We start from the raw sequence: 14,912 nt of genomic DNA on the forward strand, positions 1-14,912 counted from the left end.
GATTAATACATTTAAATCTTTGTTTAATACCTTTCTTGAATTGACAAACATGTTAAGCTCTTTTCACCTATTCAGTTTGAGGGGCTGTAAACAAAGATTGGGACAGTGTTTATGGGTTTTATTATTCACTAATAATCATCAGCCATGGGAGAATTGAGGGTGTTTTTTGTTGCTATAAACATTTGCAAAAAAACAGTTGAGAGCTCTTATGCAAAAAGAGCGTCTGGGAGCACAGATGTCAAGTAAGAAAAACATGGTGAATACTTTTGAAGTTCCGTGCAGAGATGTGTACTTGACAGCTCAAGTGATTACTGCCCCACTTATTAAGCACCACTCGACAGGAGAGGCTGCAGGTGATCACAGCTAATAAAGGTCTAATGAACCAAAAAGTCAGAGGTAGGAACATTAGGAAATTCAAACAGCAATGTGCACGATGCAACGCGAGTATAACCTTTACATTAATGAGCCCATAGCATATTCGTAACCTCCATTTCATTAGATTGTCATGCATCTGTCTGTGTTTGGAGCACTGTGGCTTTGAACATCAATGCCACCTTTAGTCTGAAACTTCTGTAACGTTTCCAGCAAATGAACAGATCTATTTTTACATCTAGAAGCAACAATGGCCCAGAAAAATACGAGCTAATCAGCCAAGCCTTTGTGGTCGTCTTAAAAGAAGGGCCCTCGTCTTCTCACACACGGGATGGGACTGAAATATGCAGGTAGGACTAAATAAAAGCCCAGATGTCCAATTGAAGCTTGAGACGGGTGGCTACTTCTTTGAAATATGAACTGAATGAGGCGACAATTTAAGAAACACGTTTATTTAGAGGCATTTATTTATCTAGTGCCTTGTCATTCCAGGGACGGTGAGGGGACAGACACACTGCTGACTATATTAGCTGTAGTGCTTTCTGTTGCCAGGTTCATTTGTAGCAAAGGTTTTCAAAAAAACGTCACCCATTGAAGGCAAGAAGGTCAAATATTTTATGAAGTGGTGCTTGGTCTGAAAAGTGAAAGCACCATTGGAATAAATTAAAGCTGATTAGATGAGAGGCAAAGTGTCTTCAATTCTAAAACAACCCAATATAGATGACTACTTTTATGAACACATTTGCAACAGGAAACATCAGAACAACTGAGAGCTTATTTTAGCAATTGTCTCAATTCCTTGGAAAGTCCAATGATAATCAGAGTCAGTGATCAAGAGCAGCACTCAGCAGCACAGCAGGGCAACGCACACACGCGCCGTCCAATCAAAAGACATTACAGTCAGTGCAGCTCAGTTCAATAGAGCGAGAAGGTGTGACTGATGAAGAGAAATCCAATGGCTTTATAAAAACTCCTGTTACACTCCAGTATAAAACAGAAATCATGGGTAAAGATGTCCTTAGTTCACTGATAAAAGCTATCAGCAATATAGTGCGGTTTGCGGCTCAAGAGTCTTGTCATAATGTTGTGGCTGATTTCACTGCTAGGATCTTCTCATCTTCTTCCTAGGTGATAAGCCCACCTCCAGGTTCGTTCCTCTGTGGAGGGGTGGGTGGCCTATAGAGGAGTGCCCGTGGAGAAGCACCTGGATCAATGCAGTCTCCACCAGGTCCAATGCCTTCCTGCGGCTCAAGTCAATTTCATTAATCTCCTCGCCTGATGGGCCTCAGCTGAAGAAAAATGTGGACTCTTTCACCTGCTCCAGATCAAAATCACCTGCAGAGACAGAAGGCGGGTTCAACGTGACGATCTGTTCAGTGAATCAAATATGACGTGGAGGAGTGATTTGCAAACTTTTCAGGCAAAATGTTTGACTTTACAAAAACACACAACGGGGAGACATATGCAAGTGCAACCTGGGAAATAGTATATGGCTATTTGTGGCCGTGTTGCACCTAATTCAGTATTTAACGTAAAGGCGATTTCTAAATTAGAGAATGCTGTGTGAGCTAAAAATGTACAACGCTACTGATCCACTTTTTGTGCAACTTGTTTTGCAAACGCTTGTATATCGCCTTATAGTGCAGTTCTCTGAGCAAGAGATAATGTAGGGCCTCATTTCCTAGTTTTCCAGAGTGTTGTTGATTGCTGGAGCTATATATATTTTTTAAATTAATCCAGTCCTTATATTTGAAAAGTTTAGTGGCGCTAGGCTAATGCTAGGTTAGCGCATGTCTATGGTAACTAGTAGCCTGCATTAAAAACAGTCTGGCCCAAGCACAGAGCACCTGAGGCAAATCACTTATAACACCAGACTACCGATATACAGTGGGGAAAAAAAGTATTTGGCCAAAATCCAATAGAATGTCTATGTGAAACTGACAAAATACTTTTTTTCCCCACTGTAAATTTTTGTGTTGACTGAATAATCATTATACAACCATTTTGTATTTAAAATAACTTATGTTTGAGCAGCATCAGCTTCCTGGTGGTAAGCTATGCAGCGGCGGAGTGATCTGCTCGGTTACCGGATCTACAGTAGTTTGTTTACCTGCGGCCAACATTACTACATTACTGGAGCTTTCTACAAATCAGATATGGCAACGTTTGGAGGACTACCCGATGATTTTGAAGAGGTTTTTAATGCATTCTACTAGTTACCATATACATGCACTAGCCTAGCACCACTAAACTAAATACTAACTAAACTAAATATAAGGACTACATGAATTAAAAAAAAATTAAAATCTCCAGAAAAAAACAACACTCTGAATAAGTAGGGCCTATGTCAAAAATCCTGAAACATCCCTTTAAGTTAATTTTTGTAGTTAAATTCAAATACTGTCCATTGATGCAGAACAGGCATTTTAATAGTGAAAATTCAAAGATGAAAACTCACAATCATACAATTCCCCGACCAGTTTAGTTTGGGTGAACTTTCGGAGTTGAATGCTAATTTTAGCCCCTGGTCGGGGTCCTGTCCTGCTCGGTGCTGTGATGTGATGTGTGTGCTCTTTGGCTTCCAGTCAGCAGTGAGCACCGGCAGAAGCAGCGGAGTGAATTATTCAGATGGGCCAAAAAAGTGAGTGACGGAGAGCGCGTTTACAGTTGTGTAGTAGGTGAAAAGTGCAGTTGAGAAATGAGCTAGTGAAACTTACGTGGAGTGTGTTTTATTTAACAATCTCACTTTTTGTTGAGAGTTTTTCTTTGTTTGAAAATGTGTTTATTACGTCATCATAGTAACACGCCGGACAGATTGTAACCATGATGACATAATGTGTGAGAAAAAGGGAAAAAAAACAGCCCTAAATGTGTCAAGCTGTGCCGCCCAAAAGGAACGACAGTCAGTGCTGCTATTAAAAAAAAACAGTGCCTTAACCTCTTAACCCCCACCTGAACCGACATATTCTCCAGTTTGGCTTTACCCAAAATATAAAAGATTCTTGAAAAAAGTGTCAAAATAGTGACAATAATAAGACAAAAATCAGGGTAATAACGTAACAAAAAAAACCATAAAAGAGCAACAAGAAAGCAGCAAAAATGTGACAAAAATGCAACAAAAAAAGCGATCAAAGTGCAACAAAATAGTGACAAAAGAGCAACAAAAAAGTAAAAAAAAAGCTGCAAAAAATGTCGAAAACTCGACAAAAAAGTGGCAAAAATGTGCCGAAAATGCAATAAAAAAGCCACAAAAATGATGAAAAAGAACGTCAAAAAAGTGACGACAACATGGCAACAACGCAAAGAAAAAGATCCCTTAAGACCAGTTTTGTGGGTCTTAGCTTTTCAAATGACTGGACTATAGGCTGTAAACTCCAGTCAGGAAGCTTTTAGATTTGGGTAAAACTGGAGAAAATGCAGTCGGTTAAGTGGGTTAAAACACATTTGCGCAGAACTAAAATTATCTAGAGACGTCAGGTAAAAAGTAAACGGTACAGATGTTCTTGGAGTGTCTTTGCCCCTGTAAATAAGTGTATCTGTACAGATTTATACAAAATGTTCCAAGGACAAATGAAAAATAGACTTGTGAATAGACTTGGCTTGAAAAGCTACCCAACAATGGCACTGGATTCTGGAAGGTTCAATTCAATAAACCCGCTGTATGTAAACCTTTACCCACAGACCATTATAAAAGATTTCTGATAGTGAGCTAAGCACTGAACAGTGAACACAATGGGCATTCAACGTCACGCTCTCAGCTCTCCGGGTCCACACCTGACTGGCCTCATCCTTCTTAAGCTGATTATGCAGAGGAGGGACAGAATTAACAACAATCAATTTGTCGGAGCCAGCTGTCAGACAGTCGGGCTACAGATGGAGGAGTTACACAAGAGCAAAGCGAGCACCCACTTCCCTCTATACCTGTGCTCCAGCCAGGCTACTGCACCTTTGGACAATACCAGTGGCTAGCGCGCGCATTCCTGCCATTGTTAACTACAGCTCCGGGACAAAAAAGCTCGTCGTTCACCCAATTAAGAATAGAGGCGACAGGAGTCTGGATGGTGGCCCCATTTCAAACAGCACCGTGGAGCTGAGGTCTGCATAACTAACCTGTCTGGGGCACCTTGGCCAGCAGCAGCATCAGCCTCCGGTACTCTTGGTACTTCTTGTTCTTGCCCTCCGTTCTGCCACAAAGGAGAAAAACAGAATTGAAGTCACAAGTTAATGACCCTCTACAGACGAGCGAGAAGGTCAAAGAGAGTAAACACACGAAAAGTCAAAAGCACTTGAGCAGGGAGTCACCGGGGCCAAAAAGAAATATTGTGGGAACAAAAAAACAAAAAAAAACTCTTGGATGTGCTCTAACCAACACAGGCATAAATAGTATAGAAAAGCTTGATATTCATCTACCAATGGTCAGGGTGACATGGTGATTTGCGCCCACACTGTACATGATCTGAAGTTCTTGTTTGGAAAAGTTGTTTGAGAAGTTTTAAGTAGACAGAGATTGTAGATGAAATGCCAGTCACAGTCAAAACTCTGAAGAACTTTATTTTCATCAGTTCCTGTTCCAGAAGACATCAACACTCCACAGATTTGAGGTCGTTTTACCATTCCAGTCAACCACATGAGAACGATCTCGTCTGCCTGATCTTGGAAGCTAAGCCAGGTTAGAGCTGGATCGTGATAGCAGGCCGTGTTGGAAACCAGTCGCTGTGTGCTCGGGGGCGGCAGTACGGCTGTCACAAATTAATTACTATATCGACTTATTATTCAATACATGGCAGTTAAACAATACATTTTTATATTCAATATTTATCATCAGAGCATTTATTTGACTTCCCCCCCATTTTTCTAATGTAATACTTTAAGTTGTGTGTCATTGTGTTTTAGGTTCATTGTGGGATATTTTAAGATTAAGTTCTTAAAGGAATAGGCCACCGTTTTTACATACTGAGATATGTTCTTACCTTAGCTTTGACGAGTTCTTTAGGACCTGTCTGGTCTTCACCCGTGCCTTCAATCACCTAAACACAGCGCAGACGGCGTTAACTTAGCCTCTCCCTCTCTCCTCTATAGCTCCAAAACAGGTGAAGATAGATGCTACCAAGCTCTTACACGTTTTCCCTATTTAAATATGGTTAAGTGAAGTGTTACACTACGAAGTATAATTACACAAAATTAAACAATGTGGATTTTCTAAGCGGATAAAAGGGGGAACTGTATTATAAGGCGTAATAATACCAGGAGTAGTTCGACATCCGCGCAGCAATATCCTCACTTTACTGTGCGGATGTCAAACTACTCCTGGTATTATTACGCCTTACAACATAGTTCCCCCTTTTATCCGCTTAGAAAATCCACATTGTTTAATTTTGTGTAATTATACTTTGTAGTGGAACACTTCACGTAACCATATTTCAATAGGGAAAACGTGGAAGAGCTTGGTAGCTTCTATCTTCACCTGTTTTGGAGCTATAGTGGAGAGAGGGAGAGGCTAAGTTAACGACATCTGCACTGTGTTTACGTGACTGAAGGCACGGGTGAAGACCAGACAGGTCCTAAAGAACTCGTCAAAGCTAAGGTAAGAACATATCTCAGTATGTAAAAACGGTGGCCTTTTCCTCTAACTCCCACATGAACCAAGCACATTTTTTCTCCAGTTTGGCTTTACCCAAATCTAAAAGCAAAAAAGTGGCAAAAGAGCGACAAAAACATGCCTGAAATGTAACAACACAATAAATAAGCAACAAAAAGAGCAACGGAAAAAGTGGCCAAAAAGACCGGAACACAACAAACCACTTCCAAAATGCGACAAAAAGCGGCAAAAGAGCAACAAAAGTGTGACAAAAATGCGATGAAAAAGTGACCAAAACATGACTAAAAAAAAAACCTGATAAACATGACAAATCGCTTAATAAAGCGCACACAATAGAGTTGCAGGTCTTAGCTTTCAAATGAGCCGTGAATCTGGCCTACAGGCTGTAAGCTCCAGTGTAGAAGCTTTAGATTTGGGTAAAACCAGAGACAATGGGCTCGTTTAAAGGCGGGAGGTAAGAGGTTAAGTATTTTTTAACAGGGCGTACCTGTAATTTTCAAGCTTTAGAGCTAGTTTAATTATAAGGTCTTTAAACTCTTACTCACACCTTAACTGAGTGCATTTTCTCCAGTTCAGTTTTACCCAAATCAAAAAGCTTGCACCCTAGCGGCCAATCTAACGCCTCATTTGAAAGCTAAGACCTACAAAACTGATCTAAATTGATCTTTTTCCTTGCTTTGTTGCTGTGATTTTTTGTTGCTTTTTGGGGGCTCTTTTTATTGTGTTTTTGACCAATTTCAGTCATTTTTTTGGTGTGTTTTGTGACTTTTTTTTTACTGCATTTTTTTATTTAATTTTTGCCACTTTTTCATAGTTTTTTGTGTCACTTTTTGTTTTGTTTTTGTTGCTCTTTTCAATCACATCTTGGTCACATTTTCATTGCATTTTTGCCACTTTCCTTTCGTTTTTATCGCTATTTAGACGCCTTTTTTCGAGAAGCTTTTAAATTTGGGTAAAGCCAAACTGGAGAAAATGTGCTTGGTTCAGGTGGAGGTTAAGAGGTTAATAATATGATTTTTCGCAAAACAAGTTACCTGCCTCAATATGCAGTGGCTGTGATTTATAACAAGTCAAAGCGTGGTGAGATGTATTTATCCAATAACACGGGCTGAAAGTTTTCATGGAATTCCAATACAAAAGTTTTAAAGCAGCAAAATGTTTCTTTATTGTGTGCAGCAGGACATTTAATCATCCAGAGAAGAAAGGGCGATAATACAGATGATAATAGTCTTGCTTATTTGTAATTGGATGTACTGTGTGTGCTGGCCTAATAATAACATCCCAGTGAATAGGATTTTTAATAATAAGACGTGCTCAAGGGAAAGAGAATGGCAGCTTAGTATTCATGGCTTTATGGACCATAGGCGCACACGAGAATGATAAATTAGTTAGGGACATTCTCAAAGCCTGAATCTGTGTGACAGTATAGATCCCTTTATTACCGTGAATATACTTAACAATAGCCAATAGGTAAAGCCAATACAATGCCGCGCTGAAGAACAGATTTAAGTGCTCAAAATCCTGCAAAAAGTAAGAACCCCAAATTGTCTAAGTTGTCCCCCACGTCCTTCCCACATGAGCCTTGGGGGATGAATGTGTTTTGTCGGCTTACAGGAAAATAATGTGAGTTTGGGGGGACAGAGAGACTGAGTGAGACGGAGGCTGCGCTGGAGTCAAGGCTGCAGCGAAAAGGTGTCCAATTATCCCAAAGAGAAAAACATGCCGCGATGGTGAGCATAACTACGCCTGGGGCCAGTAATGCACACAGACACGCGTCAACTACACGAAACCATTTCATGTGTGAGAGGGGAAAGTGCGGTGCGCTAATAAACTCTTACAGACTCATAACTTTCAGCGCGAGATGTTCGATGATGAGACATGGCAGTGTTTGTTTGGATTGTGTAATGGCGCGTGAATACTAATATAGTAGTCTGGATTGTAGCCTGGATTTGGATGGACAGTGGTGGCAATATGAGACAAGCTTCAGCAATATCCGCAGAGGAACCCCTGCCTACAGGGACGGGACAACTATAACTGAAGCCTGGGTCCATCTATAGCCTGTCCAGCCATAGGAGGAACACAGCTGTGGGAAGTACAGTACACTGAGAACTATCCTCTATTTCTTCTTACTGCAGACTTTGTCTTAATTATGATACAATATTTATTTTGATCTGAAGTCTGTTCATTACTATTCACATTTTGTCTCCTGTCCCACTGACCCTTGGGAGTGCCCGCTTCAGATCGAACCGAGGAACCTTCCCTTCAGGGATTGGACAAGAACTGACAGTTCCAACAAGGACTGGACGTTCTATGGTCATGGCCCGTCTACTTAGGGACTCCCATCGGCCGTGGCCACTATAGTCTGTACGTCCATGGGAATGGAACTCTCCTTCTGCGGTTCGCCCCGAGGTTTCTTTTTTTCTCCACTGGGTTGTTGATATTTTCCTCGCCGTGTCGGAGAGTCTAAGGACAGTGGACATCCACGCGGCTCGTCACCACCAGTCGCTTATTTGGACATCATGTTTGCCTGAACTTTGCCTGAACTACATTGTCTTGTTTGTTGTTTTATTTTGTTTCATTGTCTTAATGTTTGTGCAGTCCTATGAAAAAACTGATTGAAGCTTGTAATTACAACTATGACAAAAAAAATAGCAACATGGAGAAGGTTTTCAAAAAGTAGTTGTCAATATTGTGTTGTAGTAATCTACAAGTGGGGAGGAGCTAGACTTTCCATTTGTTTCATCTTGCTGTTCCCTTAGTCATTGATCACAAACCCGCGGCCTAGAAGTCAAGTTAGGCCTCCATCTGGCCCTTAGGCATTCCCAAGCTGGTCTCCAGTTCCACCTTAACTCTTATGAAAAGTAGTTATGAAGAATTTTAACAAAAAATGTCATTAATCGTTATAAAAAGTTTCCATTTGTTTTATCTAATACTCACATGGGTTCAGAGCAGTATTTCTGGAGTAGGAAGGTGGACAGGTCTTGCAGGATGGGCTGGCTATGCAGTGCGACAAACTGTTCCCGACAGATCTAACAGGGAAGAAGGGGACAGAGAACAGGACTGTGAGCAAACACAGGACAAGCAACATGGAACTTCATGGTCGGTCTGATCAACAGCATGGACAAACTGAATAAAATAAAGTCTAAATGGAAAGTTTAAACAAGTACTATGGTTAACTTACTATCATTCAGGAGGAGTATGTTTGAAAACGGTTTAATAAATTAGAAATCATTTTGAAGTGCAGTCTGCATGTAATACTATGACAGCTACTAATTTGACTGGGATATACAGTACAGTGGGAGGAGAATTTCTTACATTCCGCCTAAATTGGTCATAAAATATGGTCTGATCTTTATCAAAATCACAGCAATGAGTAAACAACAGTGTCACACCTGACTCTAAATGTCTGCATATTTCTAAGTAGCTCTTGGAGGATCCTTAGCCATGGGGTGTACTCACTCATTCCTCCCTGTCCTGTGAATGTTTACATGTTATGGCCAATAAAAATATGATAACATGTAATTGTTTGGGTGGTATTAGTTTAAACGGACACTGTTTAATCATTCTTGTGATTTTAATAAATATCAGAAATGTAAGAAATTGTCACTCACTTTTCTTCACACTGTATATTACGCACCATTTTATTATATTTACGGACAATCATCTAACAGTGTATTCTTTGGGGGCATTTTCCATTTAAACAATCATTCCGTATGGCTGCAAACCTCTCTCTTCAAGCTTGGAACACAAGGTGCCGACTCTGATTGACTTCAGACCTGGGTCATGTGCTTTAGAGGTGACTGAAAGATTTAACAGCCTGCGCCTCCGCTGTGTTCAATTACGTGCATAACGAGCCAGGCACACGCTCATCATGAGACACAAATATCAGGGAGGATAAAACGCTTTAGCCGACCCTCCTCAGCAGACATTAAAGTGTGACTGGGCCCAGAGTCTGTGCCTAGCTGAAAATTGGGACTTTATGGTAATTTGATCCATTTTATTCAGCACCGTGTCTCCATCTGCGCCTGTTGACAAGCCAGTCTTTTTCTGGGCAGGACCACTCATTTATTCTGCACAACGGGCGCGTTTTAATGGTGCTACCTGCAGCTCCGCGCCGGCCTGTGGCTTCAAGAAACTGGCGACAAGATGAAGAGTGTTTTACCGGCATCATTAAGAAGATTTTACTGCCCTAACACTGCCATTAGATACAGATGCAACTTAAGATATCTCATTACATACTGGGGAAAACCTCAGATTAGCTTTTTAAAAATAGATCTGTCTCACAAATAAATATCCTCAGACGCTGGGGCTCACTCAAGACAATGTGCCGAAAATAAACCGACAAGTCACAACCCATACAAACAAGGGTTTTCTATGGACATTTGAATGGAATCAAACATGCACATATTACCATGGGCCAAAGGTAGGACGTAATCACTTTAACATAAAATAGACAATAGAGTCTGTGCATACATGTTTTTGTGTGGGAGAAAACCCAGAACAGATTGTATTTTGACAGTTGAGAGGTACTACTGATCACACTACATCGGGGTCCCAGACCAACAACTCAGGATTACTGTGAAACGTAAATCGCATATTGTTAGCCACATAGCATAATTGTCTAAGCCCTCAACATTGAAACATGATCTAAGCAAAAATGTGGCCAACGATGTGCAATCAATTTAGGTGCAAGCGGTGGTGGTTTGGATACTTTATTTAAAATGTTTTATTTTCAATCAATAATACATCACATTCCATCCAACCATCCATTTTCTTCTGCTTTATCCGGGGTCGGGTCGCGGGGGCAGCAGTCTCAGCAGAGATGCCCAGACTTCCCGATCCACACATACCTCCTCCAGCTGTTCTGGGGGGACCCCGAGGCGACACCAGGCCAGCTCAGAGACATAGTCCCAACAGCGTGCCCTGGGCCTTCCACGAGGCCTTGTCCCACTAGGAAATGCCTGGAACACCTCCCGCGAGAGGCAGCCATACATACATCACATTCAGAGGTAGAAATTGAATAAATACTATCATGAAATCATCTCGCGACCACCACTTTGGGAACCACTGCACTACACCATCATAACATAGACCACACAAACGTGTTAGCAAAGATATAAACCATTACGGCACCTTGTTCATCGTGTCCACAGTCAGGGCATGGGTCCAGTAGCAGTCGTGCACCGAGACAAAGGTGAGTCCAGCACTGACCAAACAGAAGAATAGAGATTAGGACTGTAACGTTATAGTGCTAAGCATCATGGGATTGCCAGCAATAATAAACTAATGGAGATTTTCAAAGGTAAAAGGTAAACTGGAGTTATTGTTCACATCAAAACACTTGGACACCACAGTGTATTACATGTATTTACCAGCAGTAACTCAACAGCTATCCGAGTTGTTCAACAGCCTTCTTCTTCACGTTTTATGCTGCTTTTAGCTCATGTTAGTCTATGGGAAATGCATGCTAACAGCCACAAACATCACATTTTAATATTTCATCAGTAAAAGAATAAAAATCTACCTGTGGCAGTGGAGGGATGTCAGCATCATGTGGGTTGAGTCCAGGGAATGGATGAAGTTTGGAGGGAAAGCGTTCTTTTGTTTGACTGTGTCCGGCCTCCTGTGAACAAACGGTAAATGGAGACATACAGTGATTGATATGATTGTGTTAAGTCTGCAATAAATGGGAAGATGCTCAAAATAAATGTCAACCTTACATACTATGGTTACAATAAACAACGTAAGTGTTGACATGCCGCCGCCTTTATAGCCACGAGAACTTTCTTGTAGCAGGGCATTAGTTGTAATATATATTTCCTTAAAGGCGCTGTACTTCATTTAATTCAGGCTCGTTTTCTAGCATTTTTGTGAAGGTGAAAAGTGACCCTGCAAGTTGTGAAATGTGCCTGTATAACTTTTCCTGTGACGAATTTGGATGCTGCAAATCTTAGGAAAGTTAGGAAAGAGTTTGGACACAACTAACATTTTAATTTAGTGGCTTCCTCTTTCATTGTTTGCAATAAAAAAAAAAAATCTGATTTAGGGCCTTTAAGTAAACAAAGGCTGCTTGGCTTGTAGTTAAATAACACGTGCTTTAAGGGAATCCACATTAGAGCTTTTAATGTTGAAACAAGATGGCCATAAATGGGATGTAAATGCAGTTACAGGAAATGCATAAGTTTAATCAATACCATGAACAACATACTATATTGACTGACTAATGGTCTCATCGGAGTAAATGTATACAGTATATGTGATGTGTACATTTCATAAAATTCAACTGTACAAAAATATCAGTTCGTATATTTATTCTGTATATTTTTGCACCTGTAAATTGAGAAAAATTCAAGGTGATATAAATGCAAGGTTGCTGCAAATGAGTGTGGACGACATGTAGCAAAAAAAGCAATCTACATCTGCCATTACTGTGCCATTCAAATCCTCTGGGCATCCACTGCGCACCACAGTCTACTAATGGAAACAGATACAGAGAGAGACGCCTAATCTAAACACGCACACAATACACACTCAAAACCCGTCTATTCATCATTCTCACTTTACTACTTTTATTTTTGGACAAGCTATTTTTATACGGAGCTGAACAAAAACTTCATGACTTCTATGAGCGACGAGAAAGAAACCTTAGCTGTCTATTTGGATCAAAACTTCTTTCTCCTGACTCATAGAGCTCTGGTCCCATAGGTCTGACTCAGAGGAAAGGTTAAGTGCAAACGGTTACATACTGGGCAGATTGTAATACCATTTTAAAACGTAATTAGTATAAGGATTAGGAATTTATCATCCAAGTTACTAAAGCTGTAGTTTCAACTAGAGATGCATCGATCCACCTTTTTTGCTACCGATACTGGGGTTTGAGTAACTGTGGATATCCGATATTTACTGATACCAAGGGACTTTCTTAAAAGTGGCAGTATCTGAGTGATTACATTTAATAAATGTAATGTGATGTGATTACATTTAATAAATGTAATCACCATATTTATTGTCATGTTACAGATCAATTATCAATTATATCTATAGATAAACTCTTGGATAAACATTCAACAAGGATGACTTTTCTACACTAAATATCCTATACAACCTGATCATTACAAATATGTTGGATCAGTTATTCCTTAAACTAAAATACAAACACTTGGCTTCAGCAGTGGCCGATTTTATTTTATTTGGCTACTACTAGGTATTTGTATCAGTTTCTGACCCAGCATTGATTAGTTTTTGTTAGCATTAGGATGCTCCCGCTAGCTTTGGCATGCTATTGCTAACTAAAGTATTTTGTTGATTTCACAAATCAGCGATTGAATTCTCCAGGTTCTAAGCTTTACAATGATATACAGCATGTCCATATTCACTTAGATGTAGGTGGTAAAACTTGTGTTTCAGTATCGGATATTTGTAGCCGATACCCCCCTCCACAAACTATTCTCACTTTGATCAGCCTCAATGCACTGTGATATTTATTTTTAAAGCATAAATTGTGATTCTATTTGTGATTTATGCAATTAGCGTGCTAGATATAAAAAAAAAATCTCCAATATAATGTGCAATAGCTATTTGATTACGTAACTCCAAATGCACTTCAGGTCAAGCGTCCAACATCATCTGTTCTGAGCTTAATATTGGCGAGATGATGTAACCATAATCAAAATCTCACATCACGTTTGGCAAAGTGACAGAGAAGCTTGAGACTAGTGTAATAAGAGTTTGACGCCTCTAAGCTCTGGAGCTGCAGCTATTTACAAACAGGAAAGGCTCTTTTTAGAGCTCAGCCAGAGTGAATAGCTGTGTCATGTTTGGCTCAGTAAAACATTAATGCATGCGCTGACAGCGACTTTATGACGAGTTGGTGATTTTGGGAGCAGCGTATTCCCCCAAGTTGGACTTGTGGATGTCACATTGTGGAAGATGGTTGTCAGTCTTCCCCAGTCTCTCTTTCCCGATGACCTCCCTAACCTCTCTGCGGTGCTCTGTCCCCTCTCGCCGCTGGAGCAGCCATGCACACAGCACACAGCCCCAAAATCCTTTTCCAGACAACATTTTCACCCACCATTGAATTTCATTTGCTACAGCGCTGTGGCCAGCAAAAGTGTTTGTGCTGCTTTATCCAAAATTGTGTTTCTGGATGGCAGTCCTCTATTTATCTACAGTACAATGAGTGTTGCATATTCCACTGCTGTGAGGCCACCGTTTTTTCATACCTGGGCTTAGACGAGTTGATGCGTACCTGTCTGGTCTTTACGCGTGCACTCAGCCACGCAAGACCAAATGTGTTGTCAGCATTTAGCCTCTCCTCCTCTCCTTTATGGGACCAAACGGGGGTGAAGCAAAAAGAAGCGACCAAAGTTCTTCCACATAACGATTTTCTAAGCGGATAAAAAGGGGTACTATATTGCAAGGTGTAATAGCACCTGAGGAGCACTTGCCACTCCACTATCTTCACTTTGCTGCGTGGATGTTGAAGTGCTCTTAAGGTGTTATTACGCCTTACAATATTATACCCCTTTTTACTGCATAGAAAATCGGCATGTTTAATTTTGTGTGACGATACTTGGATCCCTTCCGTTGACCCTCCACCTGCAGGAGGAGCCATAAGGGGCTGGTGCAATGTGATTTGGGCAACTCCAACGGCTGCCCCCACGACCCGGCAACGGACAAGTGGAAGAAAATGGATGGATGGATGGAACGTGAAAGAGCTTGGTCGCTTCAAACTTCACCCCCGTTTGGCCCCATAGAGGAGAGGAGGAGAGGCTAAATGCTAACAACATCTTTGGTCTTTCTGTGTGACTGTGCGCGCGCACGCACAGACCGGTACACATCCACTCGTCTAAGCTCAGGCAAGAAAATATCTCAGTATGGAAAAACAGTGGTCTGTTCCTTTAAATGCTGGTAGTTATTAAAAGGACAAAAAAATACACAT

At 40.8% G+C, this 14,912-nt stretch overlaps 1 protein-coding gene across 1 annotated transcript in view; it reads right to left on the minus strand.

Annotated features, from left to right (window-relative positions):
* Window positions 1-1,422: 1,422 nt before the first annotated feature.
* Window positions 1,423-14,912, minus strand: part of polrmt (polymerase (RNA) mitochondrial (DNA directed)) — a 49,904-nt gene continuing 36,414 nt past the window's right edge. Inside the window, exons 17-21 of the mRNA XM_079574667.1 lie at window positions 11,496-11,594; window positions 11,105-11,177; window positions 8,909-9,000; window positions 4,483-4,556; window positions 1,423-1,707 (exon numbers count right to left, since the gene is read on the minus strand). Coding sequence (XP_079430793.1) covers window positions 1,658-1,707; window positions 4,483-4,556; window positions 8,909-9,000; window positions 11,105-11,177; window positions 11,496-11,594 — 388 coding nt within the window. The 3' untranslated portion in view covers window positions 1,423-1,657. The remainder of the gene's footprint in view (window positions 1,708-4,482; window positions 4,557-8,908; window positions 9,001-11,104; window positions 11,178-11,495; window positions 11,595-14,912) is intronic.

The sequence above is a fragment of the Gobius niger genome (genome assembly GCF_951799975.1).
Source record: "Gobius niger genome assembly, chromosome: 17".
NCBI lineage: Eukaryota > Metazoa > Chordata > Actinopteri > Gobiiformes > Gobiidae > Gobius > Gobius niger.